Source organism: Harpia harpyja, chromosome 7, assembly GCF_026419915.1.
Source record: "Harpia harpyja isolate bHarHar1 chromosome 7, bHarHar1 primary haplotype, whole genome shotgun sequence".
Taxonomy (NCBI): domain Eukaryota; kingdom Metazoa; phylum Chordata; class Aves; order Accipitriformes; family Accipitridae; genus Harpia; species Harpia harpyja.
The window spans coordinates 13,554,915-13,571,133 of record NC_068946.1 but is presented as its reverse complement, the minus strand read 5'-3'; the positions used below and the strand labels follow the sequence as shown (position 1 = coordinate 13,571,133).

General features: G+C 42.5%; 1 protein-coding gene across 6 annotated transcripts in view; it reads right to left on the bottom strand.

Annotated features, from left to right (window-relative positions):
- ADARB1 (adenosine deaminase RNA specific B1) overlaps positions 1-16,219 on the bottom strand; it is a 91,958-nt gene that overhangs the window by 22,738 nt on the left and 53,001 nt on the right. For all 6 annotated transcript variants that reach the window (XM_052791227.1, XM_052791228.1, XM_052791224.1 and 3 more), the window contains 4 exons: positions 8,473-8,587; positions 5,642-5,810; positions 4,980-5,128; positions 4,198-4,366 (listed from right to left, as the gene is read on the bottom strand). In XM_052791227.1, coding sequence (XP_052647187.1) covers positions 4,198-4,366; positions 4,980-5,128; positions 5,642-5,810; positions 8,473-8,587 — 602 coding nt within the window. The remainder of the gene's footprint in view (positions 1-4,197; positions 4,367-4,979; positions 5,129-5,641; positions 5,811-8,472; positions 8,588-16,219) is intronic.

Sequence of the window (16,219 nt, the reverse complement as noted above, 5' to 3'; positions counted from 1 at the left end):
GTCTACTGTTGAAAAAATGAAGTTATATTTATGATAGACTGCAAAACCTGACAAAAACAAGTGTTTACAATTCAAAGTGCTGCTCTTACCAATATAATTTATAAACAGCAATGACTATGAACAAAGGAAAATTATTTAGTAGGCATTTTGTTTGTGACAAGCTTTTACTTGCAACTGATGGCAAGGGAGAGAAGGTGTCAATGTGTGAGAAGATGTCAGACTATCCCCAGAAAGCATTTTGCTCCTCACATGCATCTCCTGCTCTCGTCCATGGCAGAGGCGCACGGCTCAGACAGCACCTGTCTCGGGGAGTAATCCCAAAGGCAGGTTTGGCTTACTGTGACACCAACAAGATTTCAAGGCCTTTCAAATTGCAACGTAAACCAAGAGCTCCCCATGACCACCGTGCATCCAAGATGTGGGACAACTTGCTCCTTACCATGAAGACGTTGGAAGCCGCAGACCCAAGGGCTCCCGCTAGCTCTGAACAGAAGGCGCTTCTGTTTGCAGTAGCTGCGCCCATGGGTTTTCCTGCATGTTTCTGGTTTCCAAGACTGCTGTGACCAGCCTGCCAAGTTTGAGGCCGGCAGCATCCTCAGGGATGCTTGCAGAGCCCTGCAGTGGCCTTCACCTCTGTAGACCAGTGACAAGTGTTTGTCTGTCTTTGTAACCACGTTCACTGTGGTTCATCGTTCATGTGCGGGGACACTTCTGCTGCTCAACTTCAACTCAGACCCACACTGGGCAGGTCACGATCTGCTTGCTGTGGACACCCATCTAGCTGGGCTTTACTCTCATCACCTGGCAGAACAACCAGGCAGAGCCGACTTCATTCGCTAACTGCAATCTGGTTTCTTTTCTGATTTTAAATCCAATTTCTCTTTGTTTCCATAAGATATTAACTGAATCTCTATGACCAGCCCATGCCTTTCATGAGCCACAGCACAAACAGGCAGCAACATCTTTACATGGAGTGGAGCCAGAGCTTCTTTTACATGAAGTAGCTCAGTCAGCGGCCCACACAATAAATCAGTTAAGTGCAAGAAGTTCATGGTCTTTGACAGTAGCACTTCTTGCAAACATCTTTTTCTTTATCCTGAGGTCAGATTTGCAATTACAGATGAGAGAATCTGTTTTCCCTTGTAGCTGTACCTAGGTTGGCAACCACACAGCTCTGACTTGTCCTAGCTTTTCTGGTGTTGCCTGGATTTGCTGCACACCAGTGAGCCTGAGTCAAGACTCAGGTCACTGGTTTGAGAGGATACATGGTGCTACATCTGGTTATTTAGATGCTACACCTTGGGCAGTGGTTTCCTACCACCTTCCCCCAGGTTTTTTACCTAGGTGTCACACAGCCACCACGTATCTACGTGAATACGTTCAGCCACTGTCACTTGAGTTAAGAACTGGTGAGGAGAACTGCTCTTTCTTTTTATTGCTGTTCAGAAATCACACTGGCTCCGTTGTGGAGCTTGCCACTTAGAAATAACTCTCAAACTCAAAGATGGATGGGTATGGACATAGCTGCAGAACATGCAGGCTTTTGTGAGCATGCATAGGATTTTAAGATGTGTTTGTACAACTTCATCAGTCCCCAAAAACTAGGTGGTAAGGGTCAAGAAGACAAAGCCACTGGGGAAATAAACAGAAAGATTGAGTTACAAACTTCCATTCGGATTTCCCACTCTGAATAAGCACAAAACAAGGCCAGTGCACAGGCACATAATGTTCTTTCACACAAAAGATTATCAGAAATAATATTTTCCCTTCTTTAGAGTAGAAGAGCACTGATTACTTTCCCTTTAGCAACTCGTCCTAATGTTAAAGCTCTTCTCAATTCCTACAACCTTCCTACCAATGAAACGGGGTGAAAAAAATTTTGCTCTTCTCAGCAAGACATTATCCACAACTGGAATGTGTCATGAGAATTTAAGTAATTATTTGAAGCCAAATAACTTAAAATGAATGTGGGTGGAAAAACACATCAAAAGGAGAATGACAAAAATAGACATTATAAAGTACTATGAACAAGGTTAGGATACATTTAAAACAAATGCATGTATATTAATGTCCCAAAACAGTTACTCTGGTCACAGAAACCACCCTAACACCATAATGCATTGCCACCAGGCACTAACACGCTAGGATAATCCTGTTCTAATTCTTCTGACCCAAATGGGATTACACTCATGGCCTTTCCATGCTTCACACAATTTTTCTTGGATGTTCCTACCAGGCTGAGGAGGGTGCTAGACAGCACACTGCAACAAAGTGCTCAGGGGCTGGAAATAATGGTTTGGATTATACATATAATCCACACAGATGAGGCTGTTCAGCTGCAAGGAGTTTTCCTGCTTGTGCAATCCTGCACCCCAAATTTATCCACATCTTTTCCAGGGTGGGACTGTGAACCTTTGGGAAAGCTCAGTGGAAATTCACAGGGCTCAGGCATACTGGAGGACTGACTGCCGGACACTACAGAGCAATGCATTCTTTCAAATGTAAATGGAGAAAACACGGTCATAAGTGTCAGGGAAATGTAAAAAAAAAAAAAAAAACCGAAAAGAAAAGAAAAAAAAGAATATGAAAATTGGGGCCTCCTTACCCGTCATACAGTCTTTGTTCTGTGTCAAGGGGTTCTATTTGCTTCCTTCACTGGCACAAACAAAATTATTCCCATTAGCCCCAAGGAGAGGTGACAGCTAGCTATGCAAGCGAGAGATGGATTCTGTTCTGCATCACACAAAATCAACAAAATAGTCAAATATGTTCTAACTCAACAACTGTCTTCATTTTGTTTATTTGCACTAACAGCGATGATGATGTGATAAAAGAAGTCAAATGAATGTGGCACAATTACCATGTCAGGTGGTTGGGAGAAGTCCCTGGCATGAAGCTGGGGTGACTTCTATAATTTGGTGAATTTTACTGAAAATATTATAAAAGAAACTGAAATGTCATTTTTGTAGAATTACCTTTCAACAACCCAGTGTCCTAGCTTCTGAAAGGTCCTATCCATTTATGTTAGGGGGATTTAAACTAAAGCAAAACGTCTTCCTTCAGTAGAGATGCTGATTACTTGAGACAAGACTAGAGGAACAAAGCGATTACATAACCTTCTTTCTGTATTTTTGATTTGGCATACGCAGTTCACAAGAATAGTTCCAACTTAATACACTTAATAAATTTTGAATCAGGCTAACTGTGATTTGACAAAACAGTAGAGCTATTTTAATTAAAAAATAACTAAAATATCATCAGCTGAAAAACTTGGCATTTCTCATCTAGTTTGCAAGAACACAGAGGCTGCAAACACACAAACTCATTTCCAAAAATTATGCTGCAACTCTCCCATACTTCTGATACTTGTTAAAGGATACTGCTGCTAAATTTTTTTGGGGGGTAATCATATGTCCATTTATGATTTTGAACAAAAAAATCTTTCAATCTTTGTGAAAAAGGATAACAAAGATGGAAATGGATAAAATATAAATAAAAGCACTAGTATTGGAAACAAAATATTTAATTACAGTAAAAATATGTAAACTAAAATTAAAGCAATTTTAAAGTTAAAAATTAAAAGTGCCCATTTTTTAACTGGAACACTTTTTCCCTATATAAAATAATACAACTCTAAATCTATCCATGGTAAATATATGTATCTTTGATATCATAGAATCATAGAATGGTTTGGGTTGGAAGGAACCTTTAAAGATCATCTAGTCCAAGCCCCCTGCCATGGGCATGGACACCTTTCACTAGACCAGGTTGCTTAAAGCCCCACCCAACCTGGCCTTGAACACTTCCAATGATGGGGCAAGGATGTATATCATCATCAGAAGTTATCCAAATATAACTAATGTAATATATTTATTGCACTGTTTTGCTAATGCTATACTACTGTGGGGAGGGGCGGGGGGAAGCATTCCTCTGCTGTTTCCCAGTGATATAAATACAAAACAAAGCTGTCATGACTTGAAGTGGCTGGAATGATAGATAATGATTTCACCTTGCCTCTGAAGCCAGCAGAAGGTCTGACACCAATTGCAGGTGAAGAATCAGAGCTTTATCACTGGAGTTACAGCCACCCCCACGCCAATCAATAGCCTGCACATTCATTACAGGTATCATGCAACTCTCCCTTCTTGTTCAGCAATAAAAAGCAGTAGCAAAGAAACCAATCATTCAGTATCTCACCTTGCTATCTTGTCACTGCAGGACATGGTAAGTAGCCTTTCTCCTTGCAATACGCCATCCCACGTCTGGATAGTGGTAGTAGAGCGCACGGGGATGGTCCCTTCCCCAGATTCTATTTTTGTCCGTAGCTGTCCTCTCGCTTTGCGGTTTGGATGCCTGTCCCCTTGATCTAAATGACAAAAATCACTTACAATCAGCTGAGAAACATTCTGAAAGTGTTTTACAGATAGCATTACAATAAGAAGAGTCAATTAAAGGTATTTGCCTGCGTAACTGCTGGCTTGCATAACAATTTCTATTGCTCCTTGCAAATTAGCTACAGCATCAGACATCTCTCACAAATACTGTCTTCTAAAACACACTTGCAATTCATTAAACCAAGCTTTGTACGAAGGAGCAGTACACAGCAGGTAGCTCTTCAATTCTGTTCTGCGCATTACAGCATTAGAATGAAGTTAATGGACAGATCAAGAAAGGGGCAGGCAGACAACCACCGTTAAAAGATGGAAACAGTGAAACGGTTTGGTTAGTTCTGTACAAATACTTGCTGACTCACTGGCTTATCTCGGCTAGCATTCAGCCTCTTCAAGACCACATGGTGGATCAGTCTATACTTAACTTCTACCACACAGGAAGAACAGCTCAGATTTTTTTTGAAGAGATCTTTGTCTAACACACATCTACACTAAAAGGAAAAAAGACACCTAAATTTTAACTGTGCCACTTGTACATGCTCAAAGAATACTTTAAACTCCTTTGCTTGAGCGGGACTGCTGTCATACCCTCTTGTGCTGCTTCATGTGGTGAGAAAATCCTAGCATCGCCACAAGGAGATGTGCTGATATAGAGATGAAACTGCACGTTCTCCTTCAGCTTAAACCCGCCTCGCTCCGATTTGATAAAAATGGATTTTTGTTGATCTTCTTTATTGCTGAAACAGAATAAAGCTAGAATCAAAACTGACGTTAACACGTAAATAACCGTAAGCTGGGCAGTCTTAATAGGCATTAAAAACAAACACAAGATGTCTGGAAATTTTATAGTATAAATCTAACAGTTACTACAATTAACAATATTAAAAGACCATCAAGACAAGAAACAGAGAGCCCTTGACATCCCCAGCTGTCAAGAGCTTTCAGGCACCTACCAGTAAATGAAACACCACCACCCTTTAGCCCACTCGAGATTATTTTGATTTATATGTTTACAGTTTACAAAATGATTCCCAGTTATTTTTTCTGTCGTCCCTTCTCATGATTGACACCTAACTGAATACATGTTTTGTTAAAGTCAAACTTTAGGGCAAAGGCCCTGAGTTCTAAAATAAACATCCTAATGCCACAGGACAAGTGTTTCACATTGAAATACTTAAGACAGATGTTTTACAGAGACACCTGTTCAGCTCCATGTGATCAGTTCACCTTCCTTTTCCCCTCCAGCTTACCTTAGATAAAGCTCAAGTTGTGTATACAGAAATTTCAGCAGGCACCGGCGAGATATAATTTCCGCATGGCAATCATTTAATGCAAGACCACGATCACTCATGTATTCACCATTGATGCATTTTGTTCCTGTAGAAACACTTATTACCAGGGCATCTTTTACATCTGTACCTGCAAAACAAAATTTCAGGAAGAAGATGCAATTAAAAACACAAAAAATCTAGCAAGTGATCTTCTTGCAGAACCCAAACAAGGGTCCTTTTTTTGTTGTTTGCTTCTTTAAAAAAAAAAGTTTTTCTTCTGATACTTTCTTTAAAGCAAAAGCTTTATTCAGCCATATCCTCCCTGTACCAGTACAGTCTATGGTTCTTGTGAGTTCTTCATGTTGGAGTTCAGACAAGTTAGAAATGGAAAACCTGCAGAGAAAAATAGCTGTTTCAGGAAGAGTTATTAAAGCCTGAGCTTTAAAGATGGTGCTTTTTTCCTGAGCCCCAGTCAGCCAGCTAGCTTCCAGCTTGTACTTTCTGGCCACCTATGCAGATATTCACAGAGACTTTAGAAATCTGAAAGGCACTGATTTATTAAAACAGCAACACATTATGGAAGGGTAGTAAGCCAACAACAGGAAAGGTAACACTAGGGAATGAAGAAATTTAAATGCTTAAACCACTGTAAAGCTTACCAGCGGTATAATGCTTCCAGAAGTGTAGTTCTTGGTAATAAATCATTCTGTACAATAGAATTTTAAAAGTATTTTGGTTTTTTTTCTATACAGAGAACTGTCTTTATCACACACACAAAAAAAGGTCAGCTACATGAAGAATTCAGAAAGACAGGCCAAAATGTTACATCCCTCTAGCAAAACACTCAGCAAAAAAAGCCCCAACAAGCCACACTAATTCCTCTGCAGCTCTTGAGGCCTCACCAGCAGAGGCAGAGAGTGGCCAAGCCCTGCCAAATGCCTTCTGCTGTCTTCCTTCCACAGAGTAGTTACGGCAGTAGGAAAAAAGCAGAAAAACCACTTTCAACGCACCCCAAGCACCTAGAGTTGACGATCGTCCCATAACCACCTGGCTGCACGACGGCAGTGCCGACATAAGGGGCGTAACCAGTAACTAGCAAGGGAATTGGTAATTGAGTAATTAAAAAGGTAGTTGAGACATGGACTGTTTGAGCTTTCATTCCTGATGAAATATATGGCCTTAAAAAAAAAGAACCTGAGCCCAGCTGCCCCTCCTGCCCACAGGGCTGGAGGAGAAGACCATGGACAAGAAGCAGGGAGCCACTTCACTCTACAACACAAGGCTGTGCAATGGGGTCATCTAATTCCAGGGGTTCCCCAGACACGTATCCATGCCAAGATGGTTTCTAATTCTGTGTAAAGCTATTTCTTCAGTTAATCAAAATGTATTCACATTAATTAAGTCTTAATTCTTTGGCCACATGGCTCTTCTGGGAATGGTGGACACAGGACTGTAATTACAATAAAAACTCGTTAAATATCACAAAGTATATTAAATAAAACTACAGCATGTTCCTCACAGTGCTTTGCATTTGGGGCTAAAACGGTGTTGGTACCACACAAATGTTTTGGCTGTCACCGAGCAGTGCTTGAGGAGCGTCAAGGCTTTCACTCCAAACCTCCCAAAGGCCAGTGTGTTGGGGGTGAGCAAGAGACTGGGAGGGGACACAGCCGGGACACCTCAGCGACAGTGACCAAGGGATATCTCACACCAGAAGTGTTGTGCTCAGGGAAAGGAAGAGAGGACGTTCAAGGTTAAGGTGTTTGTCTACCCACGAGTCTTCTCACTCTCCTTCCATTTCCTCCCCATGCCCCAGGAGAGGGCAGCGAGCGAGAGGCTGGGTGGATGTTTGGCTGCTGGCAAGGGTCAGCCCACCACGGATGTCTTGTGACAGAGTTTGGGCCACAATGTCCCCTTGTCACGTTGCCCTGTCCCTAGAGCATGCAGTCATCATCTGCCCTAACCAGCATCCTCAGACCTCTCTGCGCTGTGCAGGAAGCTCCTACAAACATCCCCATTGGAGGAAAGGGCTGGCGTTGCCCAAATCACCATTTATCACCGATATCCACCTGACTTGTACAACTAATTGGGGATGTTTCATGACAGGCCCCAAATGAATGTCCCATCAAGGGTTCAGATGGATTGAGGACCAAGATAAATCTTAGCCTGAGGAAAATTCAGCAGCAGCGTGGTCGCAGATGAGCTTAGGGCAGAACTTCACCATTTTGGGTGATCTGGCAGAACACGGATCTCGTGCCAGCAATCAGAGAACCACATTACTGCCGCTTGTACGTGCACACCAGTGTCAGCTGCCAAAACATAAGCTGCTTTCTTCAGATATTTTTACTAAAATGACTGAGACACAAAGCACTAAGAATAAAGTATAGCAAGAATAACTCTAACAAAGTGCAAAACCTTAAAAACTTGGAAAGCAAGCATAATTTCTTACATAATATGCCAAAACCCAAGAATGCCATCTGTGTGACCGATGCAGTGAAATTTATTTTAGATTTACTTTCAAAACGTTGCATGGTTAATTTTAAAAGGTACATGTATTTTGTAGACCATGAGTTATCTCAGATGTCTCAATCAGGCAGAAGACAGGAACTCTGTGGAAACAGAAGTATTTGCAGGTCTGATTTTCCTGTAATTGTCTTTAGCCAAGACTTAATTGCTATATTTGTTGCACCTTGAAGATTAAACAGTAAAAATATATTTCAATACTGGTTGACTGAAAAAAGATAGTTTCCTAGAACGCAAACAGAGCTCTCATATTTAAGCAGTTAAAATAGTATTTTTTTTTTCTTTACCTGTTGTCATGACAATTCCAGCAAGGACTTTTCTACGTGCATGTGGAGATGTGAAATTTTCTGTCAAATCACTGAATTTATCTACAACCAAGCGTGCAACAGCATCAGCTAAAACCTGTAGGATCACACAGAAATGCACATGAGGAAATTAAACAAAAAAATTACAGCAGCATTAGATTATAAAGATTTGCACTTTTAAATGATTTGACACAATAAATTAAACGAGTTTTTATTGTTCACTTTAAAAACGGACATTGAGGCATCAGCAGTATGTCAAGGAGGTGGCTGGGTCCAATTTTCAGGCATACTGAGCACTCGCAGCTCTGTATAAGTGGAAGCAGAGCTCTGTGTACACCACGTCTGTTACAAAAGGGTCAGACAGCCCTAAGCCAAGCATCAAAGTACCTAATGCTCATGATCGTTATGAACATTTGAGGCTTAGGAGAACAACTGGATAGACAGATAAGTCTATACTTTCATGCTCAAACCTCAAAACACATCATTTCAGTATCCTCAATATTGGACCTGACAAGAAGATTGAAGTGCAAAACCCAGGCATCTCAAACCAACATGTAAACCTTTTTTTTTTTTTTTTAATAACAATCAAATTCATTATCTAGCTATTACATAAATAAGAACGAATCTGTATTCAACACTGGTTAAACGCTTTCTATTTTATTTTTACAAGACATATACAAGTTTAGGAACAGAAAATGTTAATGTATAACCCAAAATAAGCTATCTCAAAATGAGGAAGGATTTATCTCTTTCACCTTCAGGAAAACTTGAACAATAACAGTCAGAGCCTTGTTGTATCTTGACAGGAGGGTTAGCAAGCAACTTTGGTCAGGCTGTAAGGGGGGCTAACTTCTAACATTAAGGAAAACTTCAAAATACCAGTCCTGCTCTTGTTGAACAACGGCTCAGTTCAACACTGCAGCTAATCTCACCCGCTGTTTTTAAGGCAGCTGGAACCATAACAGCTAGAACAGATGAGTCAAGATCAAATTCTTGAATTTTCACCTGAAAGGAAGCTGAAAACCAGAGCAATCTATGCTAGCACAGCTGGTTGTTCCCAAGGGAGTGGCTGAGAAAGGCAAGTTACGTGCTAGACGGCATGATGAGCAGTCCCCAGGCTGGCAGGAGAGACACGGCAGCCCAGCCCCACGCATGTTCCACCAGCATTGGGACCAGCAGCTGGAGAGGAGGAGTGGGCAGCTGGGGAGGGAGCTCAGGTCCCTATCTTGGAGCACCAGGCGTAAAGAGCTTGCTGTGGTTGTCTGTGTGTTGGCACCCAGCAGTATCTGAGATGTTCGGGGGTAACCACCTGGCCCACAGGTTTACACACCAGAAGGACACAGGTCCTATGGCTTACCTGCCAGCACCATGCAGATGTCTTAGATACCCAAGAGCATCCAACGTGGTGCTAGACACATGTAAGCAACTACATCAAGCCCAGAAGGACACTTGTGGCTGAGTCTTGAGCTTACAAACTGTCTTTGGACTCTCAGTAATAGAAGAAGATTCTATACCACTCTCATCCCTCCAGAGAGTCCAAGGCAAATCAACAGGGCTGACGGGCAGCAGTATACAGAGCTTGGGGGCACCCACTTGAAACGGTACAAACTCTTGAACACAATCAGTTCTAAAAACAGACTGCCAGGGTCAGAAGAAAAGAAAGAAAAGAAAAAGAGGTTTTGAAGACTGCCAGTCTGATTCACCACCATTTTCTTAACAATAGTTATGAGAACCGACAGCCTAGAAATAACGTGGAGGAGCTCTCAATGTTAACTTCCTTCTGGAAAAGCTTTAGCAGCCAAAGAAGCAATAATTAAAGCTCATGTGTCATGATTTCTGAGCTTGACAGCTTTTTACAGAATCTGACTGGCGACAGTGACCAGCAGTCAGTGGTGACTGAGGTCACATCTGCACCAAGCGCTGGCCAATGTTTTGCAATTGCACAACTTGTAGAGTCAGAAGACCCTCGACATTGCAAATACAAATTTTCTTGATGCATTTGAGTGGACTGCAACTCAGAAGCTCTTATCAACAGATGGAGAAATTTTTAAGGAACACAATTTTGCTCAGAGACTACAAACATGTCTGGTCAGGCACTGATTTTCAAACAAGGTCTTTTGCTGCTGGACCCAAAATTGTGTTACAATCTGTGCTCTGACAGCACCACGTCCATGCAGCACAAAATCTGCATTTAATTGTGCTAGTGCCTACCTAATGCAGAAAGCTGAACTTTAAGGTACACAAAAGAAAAATAATGAGTGACTGTTTTATTATCACCCTGGTTTTAGAAACGGAAAATTAATACACAAAGGCTTAAATGATTAACCTCCCTGTAGCCACACAGGCAGGTCACTGCAGGGACAAGAAACAGAGCCCCCATTCCAGTGTTTTTTCCATAGCCCCACTGCATAATTATGAATACTGCTTCCCAGCTGCAAGTTTTATGCTCTCCTTTCTGTAATATATGTATTTTTCTGCTCTACCTTACATCATGAAGTGCTGGACAGGAGAACACAGCCGGCAGCTGATAAGCTACCAGGCAATGTAAAATCATGTTGAATGACATTATAATGGAATATACTAGTGAAACAAACTTTTCCAAATAGGGATAGACCTGATCCACAAAGAGAATACTATGCTTCAGAGAGGCTTCAAAGCCTGCCAGAAGGGCTTGCCATCTAGGTAATAAACAATATGGGTCACTCCTCCAAAAAAAAAGGGAGCATGATGACTGGTAACTGGAGGAATCTTCTCCAAGGCTGAGCTACACAAAACCTCAAAGTTCCGCATATACCAGAAATGGTGATTCCAAAATGCTAAACCAAACCAACCGGTTGCCAAGGGTGAACACAGAGGAACGCTTCTTCCAGGATCACTGAACACTGGTAACTCACTACACAGATTCTCAATCTACCCGGCCAAATGGAGGCTGATCTACAGAGCCATGCGATTGCCCATTCCCTGGGGGAACCAGGGCTGGCTTGAGGAAGTTCTCATCAAGAGGTGGGAACTGAAGCTGCCAGGTGTTTCTGGGAAGAAACCCATGGGCAACTTACCTGCCAATACTGCTGACAAAAAGGCTACTTGAACAGCAGTTGGGTAGGATGCTTGCATACAGGGTGGACACATTAGCTTTTTCCAAAAAGAAATTATTTTTTTCACACTGCTTATGAGCAAAGCAGAGGAAACCATGGTGTTGGTATACAAGTCAGAACACAGTGAGTCCCTCTGGGAAGATGTAAGCTGGCACAGAAGGATGGGATGGGGCTGCATCTCAAACAGCGTGGAACTAAGCTGCTGGCAAGGAAGCCTAAAAACGCTTGAATGAACATGAAGCCAGACACTGGGGAGGGCTGATAAAGAGGACTAAGCAGAACTCAAGCAAGACAAAATGACCACTAGAGTTGCAAACAATACAGGAGGAACTGTAGGGGAGGGGGGCGGAAAATCACTGCCAGAAAACAGGCAGATACTTTAAAGATTTTTTTATCCTATTTGATACTCAAGTTGCGTGACAACAGGTCGGTGGTGAGCTACAATAACTATTAAAAGTCTACATATTTAGCTGCTAAGGTTTTGGTCTCTTATAAGAATAGTCACCCAATAAATTAATAGAATTATCCTTTTCTCCCAGGTGGTTTATTACATTAACATAGTTAAGAGATGGGAATAAGGCAGGCTATGAACAGACCACTGCAGTTCTGGGAACAAGACTTACTGGCCTAAAATGATGTCCTTGCTGTCCCCATCTCAAAACCAAGGACTTGAAGCTGTCTCCACATCAAGCCCAGGCCACTGACTGGCCTCAGTAGGGATCTTTCACTTATCATTCTGACTCTACTCCCTTTCATATAAATAAATATTCATTGGAACAGAAATTGAACTCGTGTCTCACCTTCCCAATGAGTGCCCTAACATCTGACACACAGTTTCTCTACCCCCGCTCCTGCATTAAATCATTATTCAAAGTTGGTAATTCAAAAAAGGAAAGACCTAAAATAGCTGATAGTTTGCTCGTTAAGGCATGTGAGCTCAAAGCTATTTTGGGTGCATTGGTCCTTTCTCTGATGAAGTTACAGTGAATTCAGTTCTTTTCTACACATACAGACTGATTTTGGTTAATATATAAATTGCAGCAATGTTGTAGCAGAACACCCCTGACCATCCATGTTTTAAAACATTCTGAAGCTGATGAAGCTCAGGTCTGTCTGGATTTGAAGGAAGACCTTGGCAAGCCACAGAGACCACCCTAGATGAATGCTGGTGATCATCTGCGTGGTGGAACCAAAAGCAGTGGGAGCAGGGGCACTGCATGGGCTGACAGCACCCAGCTCTCACTGGGGAACTGACCCAAGACTTCCCAACCTTTTGTGCTCTCCTTGGATCTCCAGTGATCCTTCCCAAGCACAAATGTTCTCCCTCAGCTTTATTTCTTCTTACCTTCTCAGTTTAGGGCTCATGGGAACTTTCACGAGCTGATGAGCAGTGGCAGTGCCCACAGGAGGTAAAATCAAGGTCAACCAGGTCCGTTATCTCTCCTCTGACAGTGACCAGCACACACAATTCAGAGAAGGTGGAAACATACCTACACTAATAAAACAGGGTAATTATTTTCTAGCGCTCCAAAGTTTCCTGTATTTATTTAAAGAAACTCCTGCCTGGCAGTAGAGTCTTTCACTGCTGATGCAGATGTATCTTTTACATGTCTTCCAATTCCACAGCAATTATTCCAACATATAATTCATTAATTCCCTGACCTGGTTTCAGCTGGGATAGAGTTAATTGTCTTCCTAGTAGCTGGTGTAGTGCTATGTTTTGGGTTCAGTATAAGAATGTTGATAACACACCGATGTTTTCAGTTGTTGCTAAGTAGTGTTCGTGCTAAGTAGTGTTCGTACTAAGTCAAGGATTTTTCGGCTTCCCATGCGCAGCCAGTGAGAAGGCTGGAGGGGCATAAGAAGTTGGGAGGGAACACAGCCAGGACAGCTGGCCCAAAGTGGCCAGAGGGGTATTCCATACCATGTGATGTCATGCCCAGTATATAAACTGGGGATTGCTGGTCAGGAACTAACTGGCCATCGGTCAGTGAGTGCCAAGCAACTGCATTGTGCATCACTTGTTTTGTATATTCCAATCCTTTTATTATTATTGTCATGCTATTATTGTTATTATTATCATTATTCATCTCCTCCCTTCTGCCCTATTAAACTGTTCTTCTCTCAACCCACGAGTTTTACTTTTTTTTCTCCGATTCTCTCCTCCATCCCGCTGGGTGGGATGAGTGAGTGAGCGGCTGTGTAGTGCTTAGTTGATGGCTGGGGTTAAACAACAACATTCCCATAAATATATTCAGTATTATCTTTTTGCTAGGTTTGAATCGGTTACATTCTCATTTTCCTGATTACACTAAGCAGGTGATTGCAATAAACTGCCTAGAGCTCTTCAGGACCTCTGCAGAAGCAGCTTTCCCAGATCTCTGATCATTTTCATCATTAATTTTTTTATCTTTTCTACATTTGAATACTTCTTTTATAGTTCCCCTCCACCCCAGGTTGAACCAGGATTAACATAGCACTTCAAGTAAAAGTAGCCATTGCAGTACTAGCTCTCCATTTCTTCTGCTTAACCTTTTGTTTCAATGTCTGTCCACAATAACATACAGGATAAATTGAATCTGCAACACAATTAGGTGAATGATTAAAAGTATTCCCTGTAGTGGATTTTTTAAAATTAATTTCATCTGCAGCTACACTGCTTACTCGTGTAGCTCAAGTTGCTTTCTCTCACAATAGTTCAGCTTTCACTAATCTAAATAACTCTATATTTAAGCTTCAATATTTAGAATTCCAATTCTCTAATTTCCACCTCTTTGCATCCTGACTAATCAGCTATCTTTTTAAGTAAACAGTTTGAGGAAACCTGGAAAATATCATTATAAAGCTTATATGGTGGTTTTCCTAACAGAGGCCATCAGTGGCCTAAAGAGGATACCTCTACCAGCAGGTTCCTACCATCTGACGGAAACCGTTTCCATCAGCAATGCCGGCAGCCTGTACCAGCAGACTTTACTGCAAGTCACCAAGTGCCCTTCTTTACTGCTGGTAAAGAGTCTATTACTGGGACACAGATCATTTTACCGGGGCACACCAGGATGCATGCCCCACATTCAAAACAAACAAGATGAGACTCTTCCTGCAATACATACTTAAACAGTGGAACTTACTGCTACAAGTGCTGTGGAAGCTAAAAGATTATAGAAGTTCAAGAAAGGGTTGAAATTCATGGGGGAAAATATAATCCATCAAGGACTCTCAGACTGAAAGACACCATTTCTGGCTGAGAAAATCCTTGAGACACAAACTGCTGAAGGTTAGAAGCATATACTGGGGAAGTACTGCTACCAATATGTCCTTTTCTGTGAGAGACTGAGAGTTAATGTCTCAAACATTGTGGTGGGGCAAGTTCTGCTTAAAGACAAACCCTGCACAGCAAGGAACCAAGATGAAAAGCCCATCAGCTCAGACATCAGCAACAGGAGGGGGAGGGCGTGCTGGAGGGTGTGCAGCTCCCTGTTCTGATAAGCTGTTCTGATACAAAGATCAAACAATGGCAGTGTCTGCAGGGAAAGAGAAGTTACTCCACAAACGGCCCCCAAGCCCAAAGGCTCACAAACTGCTCATTAGCCTGACGAGTTCAGGTGCCCGCCCAAAGGAGGGGCAAGGATGATAAAAGGACACAAACTGAAGCCCCAGGTGTGCAAGCCCACCGGAACTGGACCCCTCGGCTGGCTGAACCAACGCTGGACACAGGACCAGTGAAATCTTTCTCTCTTCCTTTTTCTCTCTCTGTCTTCTTCTCTCTTTCCTTTTCTTTGTCCACGATCCCTACACCTCATCCCTTTAAGACATAAACCATTGACCAAGTCTGGGACTAGGAGTGCATCCAGCCGCCCCTGGGCCCTTCTCTGAGGAGGATTCTAGAAAGCAAGGGGGTCTGCTCTGAACCTCGTGACTCAACGGGAGGGATCTCCTTATTCTCTGAATTGATGTATATGGTTACCCTGGGTTACACAGTTAACAGAAGTAGTCTTATGCCAATTCCTGTTGTGAGAAACCCTGCCACCTACTACCAGACCTCCCCAGTTCAGTTTGCTTCTGTCATGAGTAAAATCTTTAACTGATCGTTTGGTGTCATTTCACCTTAATTTAGCCCAAGGGAATTTTGAATTAAACACGACTCCCTGGTCTGTCCAGTCTGGGTCGTGACATTTTCTCAGTTTTTTTCCCATGGCATTTGGCACTGGCCTGAGTACTTCTTTTAGGGGCAGCACCATCCCACCTTTGACAGAGGTCTGAGACCCCTCAGAGCCTTCGTTGGGAAACAGGGAGCATCTAAGGGAAAAGAAAAAAAAGGAGACAAAACAAGTGATCTCTGGGAGACTTATCTCTGGGTGATGAAGACATCAAAAATGAAGAAATAGCAAAGTCCAACAGAGCATCCGCTGCTCCTGAGTTGTCCAAGGATGTCCTTGTCCCATCCCTCTGAGATGTCCAAGGATGTCCTTGTCCCATCTCCTGAGATCTCCAAGGCGATGCTCAGCAGCAGGACCGGCTCCGTGGGTGGAGACGGCCTCAGTCAGCACCAGCATCCCCTGCAAACCTTCCGATTCCCAGTGCTGGGGCTGCTGGCAGGGATGTGACACCGAGGATGGGATGTGTGTGAGAAGGAG